This window comes from Coccomyxa subellipsoidea, assembly GCF_000258705.1.
Source record: "Coccomyxa subellipsoidea C-169, whole genome shotgun sequence".
Lineage (NCBI taxonomy): Eukaryota > Viridiplantae > Chlorophyta > Trebouxiophyceae > Coccomyxaceae > Coccomyxa > Coccomyxa subellipsoidea.
In genome coordinates, this window is record NW_005178035.1 from 226698 (window position 1) to 245870 (window position 19173).

General features: G+C 51.8%; 5 protein-coding genes across 5 annotated transcripts; 3 read left to right on the plus strand and 2 right to left on the minus strand.

Moving 5' to 3' along the window:
- Positions 1–1433: 1433 nt before the first annotated feature.
- COCSUDRAFT_29047 (hypothetical protein) lies at positions 1434–3054 on the plus strand (the record flags this gene model as incomplete). The annotated part of the gene is made up of 3 exons (XM_005647474.1): positions 1434–1651; positions 1803–1897; positions 2149–3054. A coding segment is annotated over exon 3 (900 nt), but the record flags the coding sequence as incomplete, so codon positions are not given.
- A 1500-nt stretch (positions 3055–4554) lies between these two features.
- Positions 4555–6635, plus strand: COCSUDRAFT_53476 (hypothetical protein). Its single transcript, XM_005647475.1, has 4 exons — positions 4555–4705; positions 4832–4921; positions 5067–5132; positions 5344–6635. The coding sequence occupies exons 1-4, from the start codon at positions 4559–4561 to the stop codon at positions 6301–6303; spliced, it is 1263 nt and encodes a 420-aa protein (XP_005647532.1). The 5' UTR covers positions 4555–4558; the 3' UTR covers positions 6304–6635.
- A 1490-nt stretch (positions 6636–8125) lies between these two features.
- Positions 8126–14023, minus strand: COCSUDRAFT_66123 (hypothetical protein; the record flags this gene model as incomplete). Its single annotated transcript, XM_005647476.1, has 11 exons — positions 8126–8892; positions 9023–9077; positions 9204–9298; positions 9425–9988; positions 10711–10814; positions 11453–11649; positions 12146–12308; positions 12872–13088; positions 13344–13446; positions 13813–13902; positions 14000–14023. The coding sequence occupies 11 exons, from the start codon at positions 14021–14023 to the stop codon at positions 8126–8128; spliced, it is 2379 nt and encodes a 792-aa protein (XP_005647533.1).
- Positions 14024–14300: 277 nt separating this feature from the next.
- Positions 14301–15420, plus strand: COCSUDRAFT_66124 (Phox-like protein). Its single transcript, XM_005647477.1, has 4 exons — positions 14301–14613; positions 14729–15106; positions 15200–15277; positions 15389–15420. The coding sequence occupies exons 1-2, from the start codon at positions 14306–14308 to the stop codon at positions 15084–15086; spliced, it is 666 nt and encodes a 221-aa protein (XP_005647534.1). The 5' UTR covers positions 14301–14305; the 3' UTR covers positions 15087–15106; positions 15200–15277; positions 15389–15420.
- A 1243-nt stretch (positions 15421–16663) lies between these two features.
- COCSUDRAFT_53478 (hypothetical protein) lies at positions 16664–18124 on the minus strand. Its single transcript, XM_005647478.1, has 5 exons — positions 17905–18124; positions 17598–17748; positions 17410–17503; positions 17066–17222; positions 16664–16789 (listed from the first exon to the last, which is right to left on the minus strand). Exons 1-5 carry the CDS (start codon positions 17932–17934, stop codon positions 16673–16675), a joined length of 549 nt encoding a protein of 182 aa, XP_005647535.1. The 5' UTR covers positions 17935–18124; the 3' UTR covers positions 16664–16672.
- Positions 18125–19173: the final 1049 nt, after the last annotated feature.

Below are 19173 nucleotides of genomic sequence, written 5' to 3' on the forward strand. Positions count from 1 at the left end.
ACCTCTAAGTGATACAGCTTGTCTACTTGGTGGTTCACCGCGTCGGGTCAATTGTCTTCCCTCAACGCCTAAGGAGGACCACGAATCAAGAGTAATTGACGCGTGATCCGGACATTGCATGCATGCCTACAACCTTATGGCAATGGGTATTTGGCCTCCTTTGGTTGCTGCCAGGAGAAAGAACGCCAGTCAGCAAAAGCACATCTTGCCTGGAACAAATCTTGCGTGTGTTCTCAAAATCGTCCTTGGTGGAAATTTGAGAAACCATTTTTCCTGGGCAGGTATTCATGCTTTGTAATGAATAACAAACGCCACAAAAATTCTTGCTTGGACGGAAGCAAAAAAGGATAGGCCCCAAGTTCTGGCACAGCAGGTACAGTGCCCTGTCGCCTGGCCAGCTGTATGCATGCTGCGGGTGCCAGCATCACTAAGGCACTGGTTTGCTAAATCAGTGCGAGAAGAAGATGCAAAAGGAGCCATACCTGGTTGCCGGCCTCGCGCTCCTTGTTGGAGATGTCGAGGTCAATGTAGGCCTTCACCTGCTCCCCCTTCAGCTTCTTCTCAGCCTCCTGCAGCCGCTTCAGCGTGTCCGCATTCCTGCACAGTGCATGCATGCCATCAGCAGCTGAATATATTTTCATGCAGGACTTCAGCCTGGATGAGCAGTCAAGCTATTGCGTTGCAGCTCCGACCTTCGATAAATTGGGAGAGAACTATGCCAGCCACTCAGAACCTCGTGCAGCCAGCAGGATATGTGCGCATTGAATCGTGAAGTGGCAGATTCACAAGTGTCTTCAGGACAGCGGAAAAGGGGCCTCCGGTGTGGTGTGGTAGCAGGACTGTACGCATCGTACCACAGTGTTCAGGCAGCACACAGAGCGAGATGAGACGCACACAATACTGCTGCCAGACCTTCAGCCCATATTCTCTGAGTGACATACCGAGCTAACTTCTTCCCATCCTCCATGCGCTTGGCTGAGCAACCTCGCACCACCTAAACAACTTTCAAGCTGCACACTGCAACCATGCTGGTGTGGCACTTGACCTATGTGCACACTCAAATTGTACATGCAGCACGCACAAGTAGAGGCGCACAACTTGATCTGGTGCCACAGCAGCCGCTAGAAATCTTACAGTGAACGACTTGCAACTCGCACCTGTGCTCAGTGAGGGACTTCTGGTAGACCTGGATGGCCTCCTCCGTGCGCTCCTGGCGCATAAGGGCATTCCCTTTCCGGGTCAGCGCCCGTGCGATAATCTTGTAATCCGCGCGCGCCTCGCGCCCCTTTTCACATCCTACTCTGTCGGGCAAAATCCACTACTTTAGTGGACATGCACTCCACTACATTAGTGGATTTGGCTCTCTTTCTGAGCACGCCCCTTCGGGGCGTGCAATAACAAAAGCAATGCTGCACATCCTTCAGATTTACCTACAACAATCTCAGCATTGCATAGTACCTCCGTCAAGCTAATTATTTCGGTCAAGCCTGTATCTATAGGATCGTGCGCTACTCGTTTCTGCGAAGACAGCAATGCCATTTGCCAGGTTACCGTTGCAAAGTAGGATTTGAAAGGGGGGTGGGACGGCCGCAAATGTTTATGGGAGTAATTTAAACGAATTCTTGAAGTCTTCTGTCGCTGGCCATGTGAGGTTCGCACTTTTGCCGGTTTTTTGGCATCCCCATCCTTGACTTGTTTGGACTCAGCTAATCGAATGTCACGACCATCGACGTGCATGTCTACTTCTTTCGTAGTGACTGCATGCCCTGCCAAGCCAATTCCTTGAAATGAAATGCGTGCAGGCAACACAGAGCGTTCACCTGAATTGAGCACTGATGCACCGGACAGACACTGAAGTCGTCTACAATCTAAACCAACATCAAGTTCAATTGTTCTGGTGAGCGTTACGATCCCTCTGCTGCTGTGAGTAGCCGTGGGTGTCTGCCCTGACCTGGCTTTGCTTGGAATGCCAATCTGATGAGGAGCATCTGGAGAGGACTGTGCACCCCAAAGAGTAGCAAGTAGCCCAGGTGCTTGTAAGGATAGTTGTATCACTTGTACTAGAAGGCATGCTGCTGATGTACTTCTCATTCCTTTAATGTCCTGGTGGATCACTTGCAGAAACCGTTGTGTGATGACTTCATGCAGGACGAATGGTCAGGAACAAGAGGTGGAGGGTCAGTGTCAAGGTGATACCATCAGCCGACACTCCTGCTCTGCTGCAGCCAGGCCGCAGATTTGGGAGGAACCTAGGCAGCACTGTGGCAACATCTGCACCGAGGGGACCCCGGAGGCCGGCCAGCGCCCTTCCATCCTGGCGGATCCCTGCAAGAAACACAGCTCAGCAGGAAGAACAGCAGGATGGCTTTGCAGATGGAGATGGAGAAGCCGCTGCTGCCTATTATCAGCCTCCGCCCTCACGCCGGCGTCTGCGGAAACAGGCAGCTCAAGAGGATAATAGACGGCTGCACCAAGCATGGGATGCGTGCTTTGATGACAATGTATTCAGGAACACATGTTTCCAAGCTGGTCAGCCTGCACGCCAAGCAGCACTGAAGCAGCAGCTGCAGGCAGAGTTTTTGACAGCTGCCAGAGCAGCCCTGCCCGCTTGCAGTCCATGCAGTCAGGCTGGGAGGGTGGGATCAGTGTGGGAGCAGGTGGAGACGATCAGCAGGCTTGTGTATGTCTCGATCAGCGGCAGGACAGAGGTCAGCCCCCCAGCATTCAGGTGTGGCGGGTGCAGTGCCGCCTTCACAGTCGATCCTGTGAGCATGGGATGCTTTCCTGCAACGCCACAGAGGCCGCTGGTTTACTACTCTGGAGCGCTCATGTTGCAGACGCATGAGCTCAGCCTCGCCAGCCCAACCTCAATGGTCGCCTGGACTAGCGCCCTGGAGGAGGTGCACGTCAGGAACGGCTGTGTGCCGTACGGGCAACTGAGTGGCCTGCCCAAAAATATCTGGAGGAACCTCCCAGTGGCGGTCAGACAGTGGCGCAGAATGGACATCGCCACACATGACCTCAACAGGCTTGGCGTGCAGCCCATCTGTTCGGAGGCAGGGCTCAGCGGTGACTCAGACTTGCAGCTCGGCCAGCCGCCGCCGCCCCAGGAGAACACTCAGAGGGAAGCAGCAGCGTCGTCATCGCCACCAGAAATGGAAGCAGGCAGCCTCGCGGCTCAAACTGGCAGAGATGCAGCTGAGGTGGGCCCGGCGACCCAGGAATCTCTGGACAGTCGTGCCTCCGGGGGCCCCACTGTGCAGTGTCCTTGCTGCTTTCGCACTTGCGTGGCAGCCATTGCTGACGCCTGCCTGGGACTCACGCAGCTCAGGGCGGCGGGCAAAGCCTCTGATTTCCTGCAGCCGAAGCTGCCCTATAGCCCCTTCATTGCTGATGAAGAGGTGAAGGCCTTGCTCGCTCAACGGAAGGCCTTGGACCCGGCGGCGCTGGAGCGGCCGGTCTGCTCTCAGTTCGTTGCTGCCACGCCAACCGCCTCAGACACGCAGCTGCGCCTATATGTGCAAGTGAGTCTCCTCGCATTTTTCTGGGATCTTGTTGCGCTTACTGATGTTGGCATGCATCTCATATATCCATGATTTTTTTCTCTTTTTTTCCTGGCCCCGGCTGGCAAGGGTAATACTTGGCAGCACCCTAGCGTGCCTTGCTTCAGGTGGTAAAAATACTGAATACCATGCCCACGGTTGATTGGGTCTTGCTTGGATCTGGCGAGTTCAACAAGGGGTAGGGTTATGGCAGCCTTAAATTGCAGCTCTGCAGGATGTACCTTGCTTGGCAGGAAAGCGTGTAACAAGAAGATGTGCTGGTGCTTTGGAGCCGGTCTGACACTCCCGCATGTGCTTGTGCGTAGGGCGTGGCAGCAGCAGTTTGCCGCCACGGGTATGTTCTCGTGGCGGCAAACCTGTTCACACCGGAGTGCTTTGTTTACTACGAGTTGCTCCTGCAGCGTCTGCTGAAGGAGTTCAAGCCTGAGGAGGGCAAGGATCTGAAGTACTTCTTCATTGACATTGCTTGCCAGTTTGACCCATATTGGCGAAGGTATAATCTTTCGTCCATCATGCCTGGCGTTTACGTCAAGATGTGCCCTGTACAATTATTGCATGGAACAATTTCACTCCTAGTGTCTAGTACTAGTCATGCTATGAGTGTGTGGATTCGTCGGAGTGCACAGCAGCGTCCCCTTTGAATGGTGATGTGTTGTGCTGGCAGGATGGTTCAAGGAAACGTGGAGGGTATGCCTGGCCTGGCAGTGGGGCCGTGGCATGTGAAGGCTCACATTCCGGCATGCCAAGAAAAGTATGGCGCCCGCCGCATGCTAGCGGCAGGAAACTCCTTTGGTGACAACATTGAACAGGCTTGGGCACATTACAGGAAATTTGCACACATCTTGAAGCGCATGGCGACTGCCACGCGGGAGGACTACATGACGGACCTGGTGAGTTCTCCTTTCATATGATGCAAGCTCTTGTAGCCTTGCTCGATGTTGCAGTTTGTAACCCTGTAGGTGCGAGAAGTGACAATGTTGGTCCATGTGCAGGCGATGGCTTGGCAGCGAAAAAAGGAGCGCAGGTTGCCCAAGCAGCTGCTTGAGTGGCATAGGAGGGCTGCTCGACTGCTGGCACAACTGCGGCAGTCCACGGGGGCCCTCAAGCAGGAGATTGCCCAAATCAAAGCCCCCGAGTTGCAGGTAAAATGCACCCCTCCTAGTTGCTGCACCTGTCTCTACTGATTCTCTGGGGAGATGCCATCTTGATATATCCTGCAGTCTGCAATGCTTTGCATGCTCGCTTATTGGCTGATGAATCAGGTGCAGGGTGGCGGTGGCTCAGGAGGCGTCCCATCACCGGCAGGCCAGGATCCTCTCCAAGGCGGCGCTGGTGCAGGCGCAAGTGACGAAGCAGAGGTGTGTTGGTCCTTTTTGAAGGCTCTTCTCTAGCATGGAATAAGTATCAATGGGTATGCTAGTGAGAAGGAGGTGCTCAGAGGACTCAGAGTAAAGAGCTGCCTCAGAAGAAAGTATGCAAGCAGATTGTTTGTTTTGCACGCAGGGGTCTGCCCGGGAGCAGCGGCAGACATCGTCTGAGGGGGCATCAACAAGCGCGCCCACCATCCCGGTGCTGCTCCACTCTGCACCTTCAGTTGGCTGTACTGGTGCTTGTTCATATGACATGATAGGACATTTGACATGTGACTTATGACATGACAGGACAAGACATGACAGGATGTGCATACTGGTGGAGTTTTTGTAAAGAGCAAATGGGATGCACACCTTTGGAAGATACATAAAGATGCATGAATCACTGATGTCAGGATTCTTACTCGCAGGCCCGTCTTACATGGGAGCACCACTACCAAGGCTGCTTGGAGGAGTTGTACGCGCTGGGTGGCAGTGTGACTCTCGCAGCTGAGGGGCAGCAATCGCTCTCCGAGCAAATGCGGCATGAGCACCGCCGAGTCCTTGAGGGCAAGCTGGCAGCGTGGGAGCGCAGGCACCGGGTACAGCTGCGGTGGGTGGAGGCAGACCGGTTGTACCAGGAGATAGGGGGTCAGCGGAAGAGGTTCATGATTCAGCAGCTACATGCTTCCATTGCAGCCAGGTTCGTGGATTACTACGCCCTACAGAGACAGCTGGAGACAGCGGCATATCGTGAGCGCACTAGCCTGAAGCGGTTGCGGCGCCAGATGGAAGCCATCGTGTCCAAAGTCAGCGATGACATCCTTCAGCTGCGGCGCTGGCATGCCGCCCCTGGGGACTATCAGGGAGCGCAGTATGACTGCCAGCGCTTGACCGCCCCTGGCTTGCTCGCGGCAGACACATTGCCGTGGCAGCGACAATCTGCTCAGGCAGGGTTGCTGGCTAGGAAACTGGCCGCGCTGGCGGAGCAGCAGGAGCGCTTGAAGCGGTGCTCCGAAGAGATGACCATCGTGCGGCGTGAGGCCAGGGATATGGTAGTGTTTTATGAGCACTACGCCCAGCAAGTGCAGCAAGCCGCTGGGAGGGGAGAGCGCCGCCTGCCCAGCGCCCGACAAGTTCCCCATGCGGCGGAGCTGGGGGAGGCGGGTGTGCATGCAGCCCTTGAAGCTTTCCAGCTCGGGCAGCAGGTGGTGCTCCTCTCCAAGCTTGAACAGTATCAGCACTTGGGCGGCATGGCAGGCAATGCTGTGGAAGCGCTGCACGCCGACCTCACAAACCTGGACAGCGGCACCAGCTCCGACTCGGACTGGCAGGATGCGCGGTCCGATGCCTCCTCAGACAGCAGCGGCGGCGATGATGAGGACACATAAATATTGGCACATTTGAAAATTTGGCAATGAGCATCTCGCCTTGTCTGCCAATTTTGATGTTCTCGATGCTGTTTCAAACTTTGAAAGTCAGTAGCTTCTATATAGAGTACAGTAATCTTCTATAGAGTACAGTAATCTGATTGTTCTACAATTCATCAGATCCTTTTTGGGAAGGGAGTGCGCTGTGGAATCATCTGCCAATTGGCTCAAAAATCTCAAGATCTCTTAGCAGCTTGTTCTCTCCACACACTTAAAGCAAATAATTAACACAGAGTGCCAGCTTCTTATGTTGTTAATGTAAATATGCATTGCTGTTAAAAATTATCAGTTGTTCAAGCGAAAGGCAGCCTATTGAAACTTCCTGCAACTCTTGCAATTCATGTAGCTCTGAGCAGTGCCTCTCTCTATCTCATATAAGTGTCAAAATGTGATCAATGCCTGTCGTGAATGGAGGTGTCCCTGTCATGTTTTTAAAACTTTGATGAAGGTCCACCAAATTAAATTCGTTGAATTTTATTTTTGGCAGCATATCATAATATTATGATAAAATTATACGGCTAATACTACAAATTAATATTAGTATTAATACTTAAAATTTGTATATATGTACAGGTGTCCACGTTGTTAATAGTTAATAGCATGTTGACTGCCAGCAGCCAAAAAATGAACAGTATGAACCTTGACAAGAATTGCTACTTAGAAAGATTGCCTGCCAGGTTGTGAAGCTTCCTTAGTTAGAGGAAGGCCATGACCCACTGCCCACCATTAATGACAATAAAGACCTTCAGTCTTCAAAAGATTTGTATTGGTTCTAAGAAGATATGTCTGTCATAATGTGATTTTTTGATGACTCTTGGAGAGGTCATGTCAACAGTCGGCAACATGCGCCCATATGGCATGCATGTGACTCTGGACCAGATCCTCAAGGTGTAATTATAGTAAATATCTGGTTAGCTACCTATAGGCTGAGCATGTTGCAGTACCGTCATTGGCTTCACTTTCTACCAAAACCTGGGGGGACTTTAGTGTCCATGCAAGCCTGTGAGTGATCATTCTCATGTCGACAGCTTGTTTGGACCATCCAAATAAATGACCATGATATTAAAATATTTATCAGAAGCCAATTAGCCCTTCAGCTTCAATTAATGTTTAACGAGTCACCCATTGCATGGACTTTATCTCCACATTGTGAATTCGAGTTTCAAGCCTTAATATTTGCAGTGGCTTTAATTCTGCTTTGCAAGAATTATCAGATAAAAAAGAATAATGCATATATTTGACCAATTGGAGCAACAAGGCTTGAAGCCTTGCGAGCCGAGCTTGTTCAATATAATTAAATATAAAATAAATGAATGCAACAATAATATCAATCTGATCTATTGACAACAATATTACACTGTAGAGGCGCCTTCTAGTTATAATCGAGTGATTGCTTTTTAAGAGTACACTGAGGGCAATGGTGTGGCAAATAACTAGTGGGTACCCACTATTCACTTGCTACCAACACCGGTGTTGGGTAGCCATTGTGGCAACTTGCAATTGCCTGAAACGTTGATGCACATGTGTACGTGCCCACTGGCCACGGGCATGGCATGGGTTGCACCTGCAGCACAAGACATGCGTTGCTCATGAGCACATCTCGAGATGCTTGATGCTTTAAAGAAATTTCTCTCAGGTTATAATGTTCGACGGTGGTCCCACTGGAATCTCTTAATGGGTAGCCTTACGCCATTTATACTAGTACTGACCCGATGGCATCATTATGATCATCAGCATGATGCTTAAGGCTCCAAGGCTTTGGCCCGCGGCTTCAACCCGATTTCTACAGCACTTCTACACTTGGATCATACTCTTGCTTTCCTGAGATCTCACCTGTACATGACCAGCTCGCACAAGCTGTGGGCTGCGGCGGCACTTCGCTGGCCTCAGGCAGGACACCCTCTGCCTGCCCTTCTGGCTCTGCTGGGTCACTGTGCTGCTGCGCTGGCTGGTCATCCGCATCTGACTCAGAGAAGAGGTTCCCAACCTCGTCTTCGTCGCCCTCAGTGGGGGGACCCCAAAACTCTGCGGCTCTGGCGGTTGGGCGCCTGAGCCTGCCTCGGCTGCCCCTTCTGGGCCGATTGCTGCCACGCGCCCCGCCTGTGCCGCGGCGGCCACGCTTCCTGCCCCGACCCCGCCCATGCCCTTCCTGCACGCCCCCACCGGTGGCTGCCTCTCCTGCACCCCGTCCCTCCACATCTGCGCGTGCCCCACCGCCTTCCCCTGCCACCGCTGCCTCGGGCTCCCCCTGGCTATCTGTCTGCACGCGCGCCTCGAGGAACCATATCTCCATATGCAGCTGGGTGCCATCGCTGCCTGGCTGCACAGCGCGCACCAAACCAACAGGAGCCTTGGCAGCACGACCCAACTGGGACAAGTTGCGTGCTGGGAACTCCCCGTCGCGGTGCAGCGTGCTTGTGACGGCCCAGAGAGCGACACCAATCGAGGGAGTGCTCTCCCCCAACTGCGGCAGGTAGTGGCACTTGTCGAAGGTCCAGAGCAACTCGTCAATCTGCTTGAGTTTGACCACGGGCAGGCCGCTGCTCACTCCTGCAAACATGTGAGCGCCTCAATTGACTGGCTATCATTCCCTTCCATCAAATCTGCAGAAGTTAAAGCCTTCTCGGGTGTGCAACAGTCACCAGGTGATCAGAGCTTCCAGCTGAGAGCGCCCACTCACCCTTGTTAACAATGGACTTGGCCGCTTCCATCTGAAGCTGTGACTTCTTCGGCGCCTGTAACAACAATAACTTACAATCAGTGTGTTCAGCCAAACTCGCTTTCACTGCACCAGCAGCTTGACAGATGAGAGGCGTTCACAAAGCACATGCAAACATAAGGATCCTCAACAAGATGCCCACCTTCTGCCTTGCTGGTCTTTGCCGTGCCGGTTGGGCTGCGGCCTCAACAGCGGCTGTGATCTCTTCAACCGCCGCCGCACTCGGCTCCAGTCCACCTGCATGACAGCATCCATTAGCTGCCAGCGCATAAGATGTCCAGAGGAAATGGTGAGGACATGTTATTAATTTGCCAGGCATAAGATGTGTAGGCGCTGATCGTTACAGCCATCATGGATAGCTACCTTCTGGATGCTCAAATCTAAGCAGCCCTTCCACCCTGGCGAGCAGCGCGCTTCTGGTGAAGATCACTGGCCGCTGGCCTCTGTCAAGCAGGAACCGCTTCAGCTCTGCAACGGTGGATGAGGCCTTGAGGCTGAACGCAAGCCACCGTTGGACGATGTCCTGCTCGGCTCCCTGAGCGCTGAGCTGCCTGCGGCTGATCCCTGGCTGTGGCGCTTGCGAAGGTCCTGCAGCTTCTGCCTCTGGGGCTGCGGGACCCTGCATGCCGCCTGCTGCAGCTGTGGCGCCCCTCTGCGCCTGTCCTTGGGCTGTCTGGCCTGCCTGAAGTCCACTGGCCTGGAGATACGAGGCTGCCATCACTGTCCTGTTCAGGTTGGGCACTGCTGCCAGCAATCTGCTGGCGCTCTTGCTGAAGCTGACTTTCTGATTGAGGTGTCTCGTTGCAAAGATGGCGGTCGAAGTCGTCCCATTGTCTTCGAGGCGAGCCTGCTGACCACCAATGATGCCTCGAATCTTGCTTGATCGCCTATCGGCTCTCTTCCTCTCCAAGTCGCCGGTCTCTGCCTCTGAACGCAACGCAAAAGTCAGAGTTAGTTACTCTGTGTCAAGGTCATGGGGAGATTCAAAACATAGGTGTTCCCAACCTTCAAAGATGGAGTGCTTATTGAGACCTACCAATCACTCCTTGATGCATGATAAAATTCAACTTATCCTCATTGAGATCCTTGCCCCTGGTTTGGGCTGCAATGACGCAGTCCTCACAGCATTTGTGGGTAATATTTCTGAGCTCTGGATACTTTTCGCTCTCAATCTTCCCGCGAATAGAATAGTAGCCATTAGCTCTGGACAATGCTGAAGGTTCATCTCGGCCAAGGCAGCTCTGATGGAAATATCTGACCCCTGAGTCCACGGCATTGCAACGTTGCAATGGCACCCTTGCCTCTTGTTTGAAGACCCAGTCGGCAACAGCGTCGTGGCCGTATTCGTCCTTTGTCAGACCTTCTGAATAGAATCTGATAATATAATCACAACCTACACAGCGAGTCAAGCGTTCTGAACTTGCGCAGTTCGGATGAAGCTTCTCCTTGTCACTGCCACACTTGTAACACGGGATCCTAGCAATAATAAGTGACATGCTCGGTACAGAAACACATCACTGATCATTCTCCATGCTTACTGACGAAAGGCCTAATTTTTATTACCAAAATGGCATGCTATGGAATGTGTTACCAGGTGGCATGGCCCCTGATTGCCAATAATCCACCACATTAGTAGCGTTTACATCCACTAAAGTAGTGGATTTTGATTACTCGGGTGCCCTGCTTTTCAACGGCCGTGTCGCAGTCGGCCGCGCACTTTTCGTACTCGCCCATCTCGAAGTACACCGCCGCCCTGCGCGCCAGCTCAGCCGTTTAGTGACCAAGTTACTAAAGCAAAATGACTGAATCAAATGTTCAGTTTGAAGCTTCAGCGGTTTCACGGCACATCTGTTTCATACGCCGCAGCGCTGTGACTGAACAGGGAGAAAGCACAGCTGTTGCCCATTAGCGATATTGCAATTGCATGACACTTGATGGCTGCAGCTGACAAGCAGTTCCCAAGAGCCATGCTTCCCACATTCCTCATGAGCAGTCTGCAAGGGCAGCAGTGCCTTATCATAGCATCCCGCCGACATGGCCAAGACCCAAATAGGCCGTCCATTTACCGGAATGTGCCTTCTCAGAGTCCTGAGAACGTCACTTCTGACCGCTGTAACTCTCGGTGACAGGAGATTTGCAGAGGGCTGGCTTGGTGATTCACGGTGATCAACCAAATGGAAATGAAAGGGATCAAGCCCATCAAATTGCGCACAAGCGCTCCACTACCAGAAAGGAGTTGTATTTCGGCGCAGATACAGTCTCTTCCCCGCCCACTCTGGCCCCTTCTCAGTCTCAGTAGAGGACCCCTGACTGGACTAATGGAATTTTAGTGGAACCCTTTTCATCAATGTGCGCCAGAACACTGCAGGCATGGCATGGCGCAAACCACACCTGTTGGTGAGGAAGGAGATGTCGGTCTCGTCCAGCTCAATGGCCTTGTCATAATGCGCGACGGCATCCTCGAATTTCCGTGCCTTGTACGCGGCGTTCCCCGCCTCCTTCTCTTTTTGTGCTGCCGCCTTGCGCTCGCGCGCTGCCGCCTCCTCTTCATCCATCGGCTCATCTTGTGCTTCTGGCTCCGGCTCCGGCTGCGGATCACAGGGCATTGTGAGAGATCCCTTGGCTGAATTTTGCGCATGTCCGTGCCTTGTAGTGCGGGACCCAACATTGGATACTTCAAATAAGAGCCTGCCTGTGATGGCTACAGGTGCAGTTAAGGTGCAAAACTCTGGAGCTCTGGCTTCGGCCCCGGCTGCAGATATTGGACAGGATAATTAAGAATGCCTCTTGGCTACAGTACGTGCTACAGAACTCCATCTACAATAAGATATGCTCTGGGAAAAAGTAAGAAAGGTCTGATTGGAGAGCCACGGAACAACAATGCTGCATACTGAGCTGGGCAGAGAATGTCCCTTGATTTGCCACCACGCTATAAGCAGGGGCTGACCATGCAGGACGCCTTACGCGAACTGACAAGAATGTCCCTTGCATCAGGACAGGTACATCGTCAAGCCCCTTGGGTGCCCTGCATGCACGCCAGCATGCATCCACTGCAAACACAGCAAGAATCAGGCTGCCAGTTACCTGTTTTGGCTTCTCGGGCTGCGCAGGGGAGGACTTGGGCTCGGACGCCGAGGCGCCGCCGGCACCGTTGCTCTGCTGCTGCTGCCTGAACTGGTCGCCGCCCATTATGTTCATGCCCAGCCCCACCGACAGCGCTGTCTGGAAGCGCTCATCGCCCAAATACCTGCGCAGTAGCAGACACCGACAGTTAACCAAACACATCTCGAATTTCAGGGAGATCACCTAAAAGTTCACCACACCTGTACCCAGATAGACGTCAGTGCAGCACACGCCTGAAGAGTTTACCACCCTTCCGACAAGTTACAACATAGTACTGCACCACCTAATAAATGGACACCTAGGTAATGAATTCTCATGACAATCTGATGCTGCACTGTTCGAGTCCAGAAGTCAGGGCCAATGGTAAACCACGGCAGGTTGCCCAGAGGGTATTCTAGCAGGCTAGGCTGGAAGGCACAAGGCAGGGCACGCCAGGGAATTGGACAGCTTGTGTTCAAAGCTGCATTTGCAAGCAACACATGAGCATCGCAGACAGACCAACGACAAAGGACACTTGTGTTGCTCGTCCGTCTGCGGCGACCATATAGTGCTTGGGCGTCATGTGAACGCCCAAAGAGCAGCATCTCCTACCGTTCGCCAAAGTGCTACAGACGTTTGACTTGGTAATGTTGCAACATACGAGACAATCACACAATCCGTTAGTTTTGACCTAACAAGGCGGCGCACTTGTTCATGTTGTTGGGGTTGCGCCCCAGGTCCTGCAGCATCTGCAGGAAATCCGGCTCGTTCAGCAGGTGCCGCGTCTGTGGCGAGGTCGCCAGCCGGCCCAGGAACTCCGGCCCAAAGAGACCCCCCGGTCCCCCCGGTGCCCCGCCCTCCTTCCCATCCCTCGCGTCCTCCAGCCCCTGCTTGAACTGCTCGTTCGAGGGGTCCACCTCCAAGCCTGCAAGGGAGATTGATATCATCAGGGGATTACCAGAGACACTTCAGATCTCCCTTGAAGACCTGTGGAGCCTGTAGTTCAGATGGCCCTCAAAACTGTCACACGTCGAGAAAGACAGGGATGCTAAGAGAAGCCTGGCTCGGCCCATGGAAGCGATCAACGCTGCCTCCCAATTCCCTAGATCAATGGTCTGAAGATTGACAGTAAGCAGTATGCAGGAGAAACAGGCAGCTTGATGGGTCATGCGCAACGCACCCTTCTCATATGCTGCAATGGCTGTGTCATATTCCCGGGCACCCAATGCCGCTGCCCCCACACGTGAGTATCCCTTTGGCCAGTCTGGTTTGAGCTCCACAACCTGCATGCAAGCAGGCAATGATGAGCATGCATGCATTTCAGAGGGAAATAATTTTCTTCTTAAGATCTCAGCGGATGCTTTTGGAAGTTGAAAGTTGACTTGGGCAGTGAAAGTAAAACATTGTCCAGCACCACAAGATAGCTAGAGTGGGTAGCAGCGTTCACCTTGTTCGCATCTTCTAGCGCTTCCTTGTACCGGCGTAAGCTTGCCTGCGTCACAGTCACGCCAGAAGGATTTATCAACGTAAATATTGCTATTGAAAGTAAAAGTAGCAAATCTATAAGAGTCCAGTCACCATGATTCATAGGCAGAATAGTGGTGTCAACTTCAGCTCACCAATGATGCAGATCTATTGCTGTAGAGCACGTGATTGCCCGGATCCACTCTGATGCCTTCGGTAAAGTGCTCGATCGCCTCCTCATGTTTGCCAGCAGAGAACGCCGCATTGCCTTTTGCCTGCAGCAATTCAATGCCTCAACATGAAGATGTGTAATGCAAAGCTTGGAAAATTTGTGACATGAAAGTATCGCAAACATGCTTTAGTTGCTCATACCTTGAAAGCGTCTGATGCGCTCATGGTGTTCTAGATCCTTGTGCGGGCAGTCTACTATCGAGGCTTTTTCTAGTAAAAAAAAAAGCGCGTGTTGCTACACGATCAAAATCATCCCTTTCTCTTCAAGTGGGAGCCGATCATCCATCCCTTTTCACAAACAACCTGCCTCTGGAAACTTCTACATGGCTCCGCCTACGAAACTGAACAAACTTTCTAGGATACGCACCTGCCACATGCAGGACGGGCAAATATTCCACACGTCAGGACAGAATCTTCATTTTGTCTTTGTGTCTCCATTTTTGTGAAATGGCAAATAAATGGAGGTACACAGTGTCCGTTCCTTCATGGTCACTGACGCAACTCCGAGACGATGATCCAGTTGTCTTTTACAGCGTCGAGGTCAAGTTCTTGCCTCCAGAGGGAAATTCACAGGCATCACGCAAGCACACTATTCTCAGGAGATTCTCTCACTTCCAGAAGCTGTACTTGCGGATGAAGGAGCTGCATGGTGCAGCAGTGCTGAGCAGCATGAAGCTGCCTCCTAAACTTGTCCTCACGAAGGTTTCAAAGCACCCCGACCTCATAGATCGACGACGTGCAGACCTGGAACAATGGTGAGCTTCTTGGCCTGTATGACTTTCCCCAGACAGGGTTCCTTTCTGCTCATTGAATCCTCGATCATTTCTGACATTTCCGAGCTTCTCTAGGAATCTCTTCCTTGCGGTGCAGGTTGTGGCGCGTCGTGGCAAATGCAGAGCTTGCACGATCACCGCTCGTGATGTCCTTTCTGGACTTGTCAGAGGCAGCGAGGGTGATCCCCCATGCAGCCCCTGCAGCAGCTTCCCCTGAGAAGCCTGCAGCTGCCAGCCACTCCTCCACAGAAGAGGAGCCACCAGCATCAGCGTTGCAGCAGCAGGCACACATCATTGCGCAGCAGAATCACGCATTAGCAAGCACTCATCAGCAGCAAATGAGACTGGGTTTCAGGATAGAGCAGCGCACCCTTCTCAAGAAGTACATCCGGCAGCTCAGAAGGCACTTGGACGAAATTGAAAGCGACCTCAGAGCAACTGCAGCAGCTCAGTGACTGCCGTGCAGTACAGCAAGGTGGCTGCTCCTTCTCGCTCTCTTGAGTTCTGTGCAAAGTCTTCTGCTTCTGCAGCACTGATGTGTTGAGCAACGTGGATTTTGTTTGTGCAGGCTTGCAAGAAAGCTTTTCTCACCCTGTTTCCTGCTATTTGCTCATTGACATATGCAGCATCATTAGTCGATGATGCGGTGAGTCTTCCTTTCCTGCAATCAACAGGCGAGTTGTGTGGCTTGAGCATATTTAATTGGCAGTGTGGGCAAAGTCTCTAGACGCCTTCCAATATCGCTTGTGTGCGGCAGAGACAGGCAGGCAGCGGCTGGGATTTGGGTCTTCCAAAGCTACTGACATCAGCTCGCCTGAGCACTTCGGCATTCAAGGCCCGAAGGTCATGCTGGAGTGAAATCATTCCATTGGAATGGTTTTGAAGTATTGGGGGATTTGGAGCTCGCAAGGAATTGCGAAGTGGAAGCAAGGAGGGAAAGGCTTAAGCCTATGTCATCTTGAAGTTTGATGAATTCTATGACAGTACTGTACTATGGATGTTTGGATCTTTTTAACAGCTGGATGATGGTATTCAATATGCAACTTGCAACTGGAAGGTACCGGCACAATGTGGGATGCTTCACACTGTCATATCTACTTTTACGATCAAACTCGCAACATCGATGTTAATCAAACTTGCAACATTGATGCATCATGTATGTCTTGGGCGTTTAATTTCTGCAGCACACGGTAATGGGGGAGGTATTCTCAGCTTGGCATGCAGTGATCGATCATTGATCATATATTAACAATATAGATTCAGATCCAGCTGAACTGTGGGTCAAGTAATGGAGGGCATATGTACCGTCAAAAAATTGCGCTCTTACATTGACTGCATTGTGGCTGCACATCCCAGATAACGACATGCGAGGCCAAGTGTTTTCAAGGCATGATTGCAATCTGAACATCACAACCCTGCTGGCAACTGGCAACTTGCAACTGCAGGGCGCTGCAGCTTGGGCACCCCTCTCAGAGCCCACATTAGCCATGACATGAATACTCGTGTGCTGTACTTCTTCCAGTCGGACTTTTCCTGTCAGATCACAACATGTCTGAAAGTGCAGCTCTTTCGAAATAGCTACGCAGAGCATGCTGTAGAGGTGGGCAGATGGTTATGCTCTCTGCATATGATCTCAATGTAATCATCAACCAATACTGCCAGGACCAGAGATACTTCACCTGGGCTATCCGGCGGGGGGTGGTAAAAATACTGAGCACCGTGCCCACGGTCGATCGGGTCTTGCTTGGATCTGGCGAATCCAAAAAGGGGTAGGATTGTGGCAGCCTTTAACTGCAGCTTGTCTGCAGGGCGTACCTTGCCTTCTGGCAAGAGAAGCGTGTTGTTGTTGTAATCCCGGCGGCAACTCTTGACCAGCAAGACCTCAAAACTAGACAATTTGCTCGCATGTCTGCGCGTCCGGGTTACTCCGGCACTGACAGTAGGTGTATAAAAGAATACATTATGTTGATGTATATGATGTGTTGTGCTGATCCCCCTCTACTGTGCCCTTGACAGGCTATCACTTGCTTTTGTTCAAGTCTCAAGCGTCTGGAGCGACAGGGACTGGCTGAAAGGCTCTTGTGATGACCAACGGCCTCTGCGCATAGTCCAGAGCGTACTTTGCAACCTTCCCCAAAGAGCCATCCTCTGCACTGACCTGCAAAGAGCATTCTTTTGTCAATGCCTCCTCTCCGAGTATTAAGTGGCAAGTTGATGTTTGCGGCAGTAAGGACATAATCTATGTTGTGCTCATACTTTTCCTGAGCACAAACCAAATCCTTTTGTGGCAGTGCTGTGCACACAGCTAATTGGCACGCCTGAGCAGAATTTCCCAACACATACTATTCCATGCATTTCCCTGGTGTGCTCTCTTCGCTGCATTCGGCACCAAGGTTGAGGACAAATGGGAATTTAAATCTGCGTGATTACACACCGGCTTCCTGTTGGCGCCTAAAACCACCAGATCTGCGCCAACGCTGTCGGCTGCGCTGAAAATAATCTGTGCCACAGCGCTCGGGGGCGCCTCTATGGTCTCCACAGAAAGATGGGTCTGGTGCTGGATGCCCCTTGCATCCAGAACCGGCATCACACTGCACCCATGAATAACAAGGCATTGTTCTACTGTGATATGCAAGGAATCATTTAGGCGTGATCAATTTATGAATGCAAGGGCTTCAGTATGTGCAATGGCTTAACGGGGCAAGCGTGTTGGCAGGGAACACAGGCATGCGTTGAAGAATCAATGAGGCTGGAGGGTGCTGCAGGCCAGGTACTGACCTCTCTGCAAGGAAGCTTTTGGCGCGTGCAAAGTCTTCATTCTCATGATGGATGCCGCCGGGTTCCTCAAAGGAATAGGAGGTGCCAGGGACCCCTGCATAAGCAGAAAGGTTTCTGTGTATAACCAGAGATAAGTCGAATTTCTCGGTTTGCTGGTTGTGGGTCAATAAGAGAGCATGTGTACCCACCATGGTAAACTTCCAGCTTCTGAACCATGCACTTTATCACGTGAACCACATGCACGACATCTCCTGGTCTCAAAGCCTGGTCGATCACCCATCTCAAGGCTCCGAGTGTGATCTCTGGGTCTTCTCTGAGCGGCATTGGCACGGCCACAACCTGGTCGTGCGCAACATATTGTCGACTAAACATCAGATGATGCAGGCAACGTAAAAAAGAAGAGGCTGCCATGAAGATGAAGGCTCAGGCAAGGTCGCTTCAAGCCAAATGAGACATTTGTGAATTTGTTAATCCCAACGTTGTTCAGGTCCACACCAGATTTCGACTCGAAGAAGCGTCCTCCATCTATTGGAGATTGGGAAACAACTTGACGACACCTGGATACACCCCCTCTTCCCAGAAATGAATATAGAATCAACAAGAAACTGCTATGATGCCACTGCAGTTGCTTTGTTTAACAGCCAGGGTGTGAGGGCTACATTTCACAATGTCAATCGCAAAATGCTTCGTGTGCCCCAGAAATGCCTTAAATGTCAATTCAGGGACATCCTGGGCGAGTTGTGCAGCGCAAAGCTTCATTCCGCTTTCGGATGGCCTATTTTGGCAACCTATTCACATGCAAACCTATCCTTGGACTCGTAAATGTTTGCTATTTTCTATGTTTTTAAACGTACGACAATGTTCATCTCACCCTCTCTGTAATGCAGACACATCAGCTCATGCCAACCTTGAGAATGTTCTTGTCAATATGCCCAGCATTCCACGAGGTCATGACCATGATCATAACATGATCAGTGATCATGATCAGCACCGTGCTGGAAGTTATCATTAAATTCCACAGAAGCAGATAAGGGCATAAGTCATTCAATCTACAGCGTTTGTGTGGCAGGGCTGGGTTCGGTCCTGCGCTGGTCAGGAGTCTGACACAAGGCAGATGTTCAACAGGCTTGCCTCACCTGTACAGCACTAATTGCTGCCAGATCTGAGTCGTCCTCCTATGAGAAAGAGTCATTTTCAAGCATATCACACTGGCGATCCCACTGCATACATCTATGCACACCCTCTGCTGTGACTACCAGGTGCAGTCACGAGTCTGCTCTAGGCTGGTGATGAGGACAGCTGCCAGGGAGCGGGTGCGGCCAACAATGTCCGGCAGTGCCCGCGCAACATCGGGTGTGCACGCTTTGTGCGCTGTCAACACGTCCTGAGTGGCCTGTAATGCACAGTAACACACTCGGCCTTGCAGTGATCTTTTTTGACACGGAGTAATGTTGAGGTGCTTCAAGCACACCCCACAACAATAGCGGTCCGCATGGTGATTGCCAGATGTGGGACTGGTGAAGACGGTAGGCGTCTGAGTCACTCAGCTGTGGTCATTCAGTTGAAAGACATCGTTCCCAGTCAATTCCGGGCTGGTCTGATGCCTGACTCCGAGCCTTGGATACATTCATACTCAGCGGCCAAATTGGGATCCAACACTGGGAAAGAAGTTTGGCGACACGAGCAAGATTAAATGCCAGCCAAAATTTGCAACATAGTTGGACCATGAGGAGACATCAGTGCTTCACTTGGGCCACATCAGCG

Excerpts from the sequence above, each read along its gene's own strand:
- COCSUDRAFT_53476 (XM_005647475.1), top strand. The coding sequence starts at position 4,559 with ATGGCTTGGCAGCGAAAAAAGGAGCGCAGGTTGCCCAAGCAGCTGCTT. Across the intron at positions 4,922-5,066 it reads GCGCAAGTGACGAAGCAGAG|GGGTCTGCCCGGGAGCAGCG; the intron begins GTGTGTTGGTCC and ends TTTTGCACGCAG. Across the intron at positions 5,133-5,343 it reads CAAGCGCGCCCACCATCCCG|GCCCGTCTTACATGGGAGCA; the intron begins GTGCTGCTCCAC and ends TCTTACTCGCAG.
- COCSUDRAFT_66124 (XM_005647477.1), top strand. The coding sequence starts at position 14,306 with ATGGCAAATAAATGGAGGTACACAGTGTCCGTTCCTTCATGGTCACTG. Across the intron at positions 14,614-14,728 it reads CGTGCAGACCTGGAACAATG|GTTGTGGCGCGTCGTGGCAA; the intron begins GTGAGCTTCTTG and ends CTTGCGGTGCAG.
- COCSUDRAFT_53478 (XM_005647478.1), bottom strand. The coding sequence starts at position 17,934 with ATGGAGGACGCTTCTTCGAGTCGAAATCTG. Across the intron at positions 17,504-17,597 it reads GAAGCTGGAAGTTTACCATG|GGGTCCCTGGCACCTCCTAT; the intron begins GTGGGTACACAT and ends CTGCTTATGCAG. Across the intron at positions 17,223-17,409 it reads AAAAGCTTCCTTGCAGAGAG|TGTGATGCCGGTTCTGGATG; the intron begins GTCAGTACCTGG and ends TCATGGGTGCAG.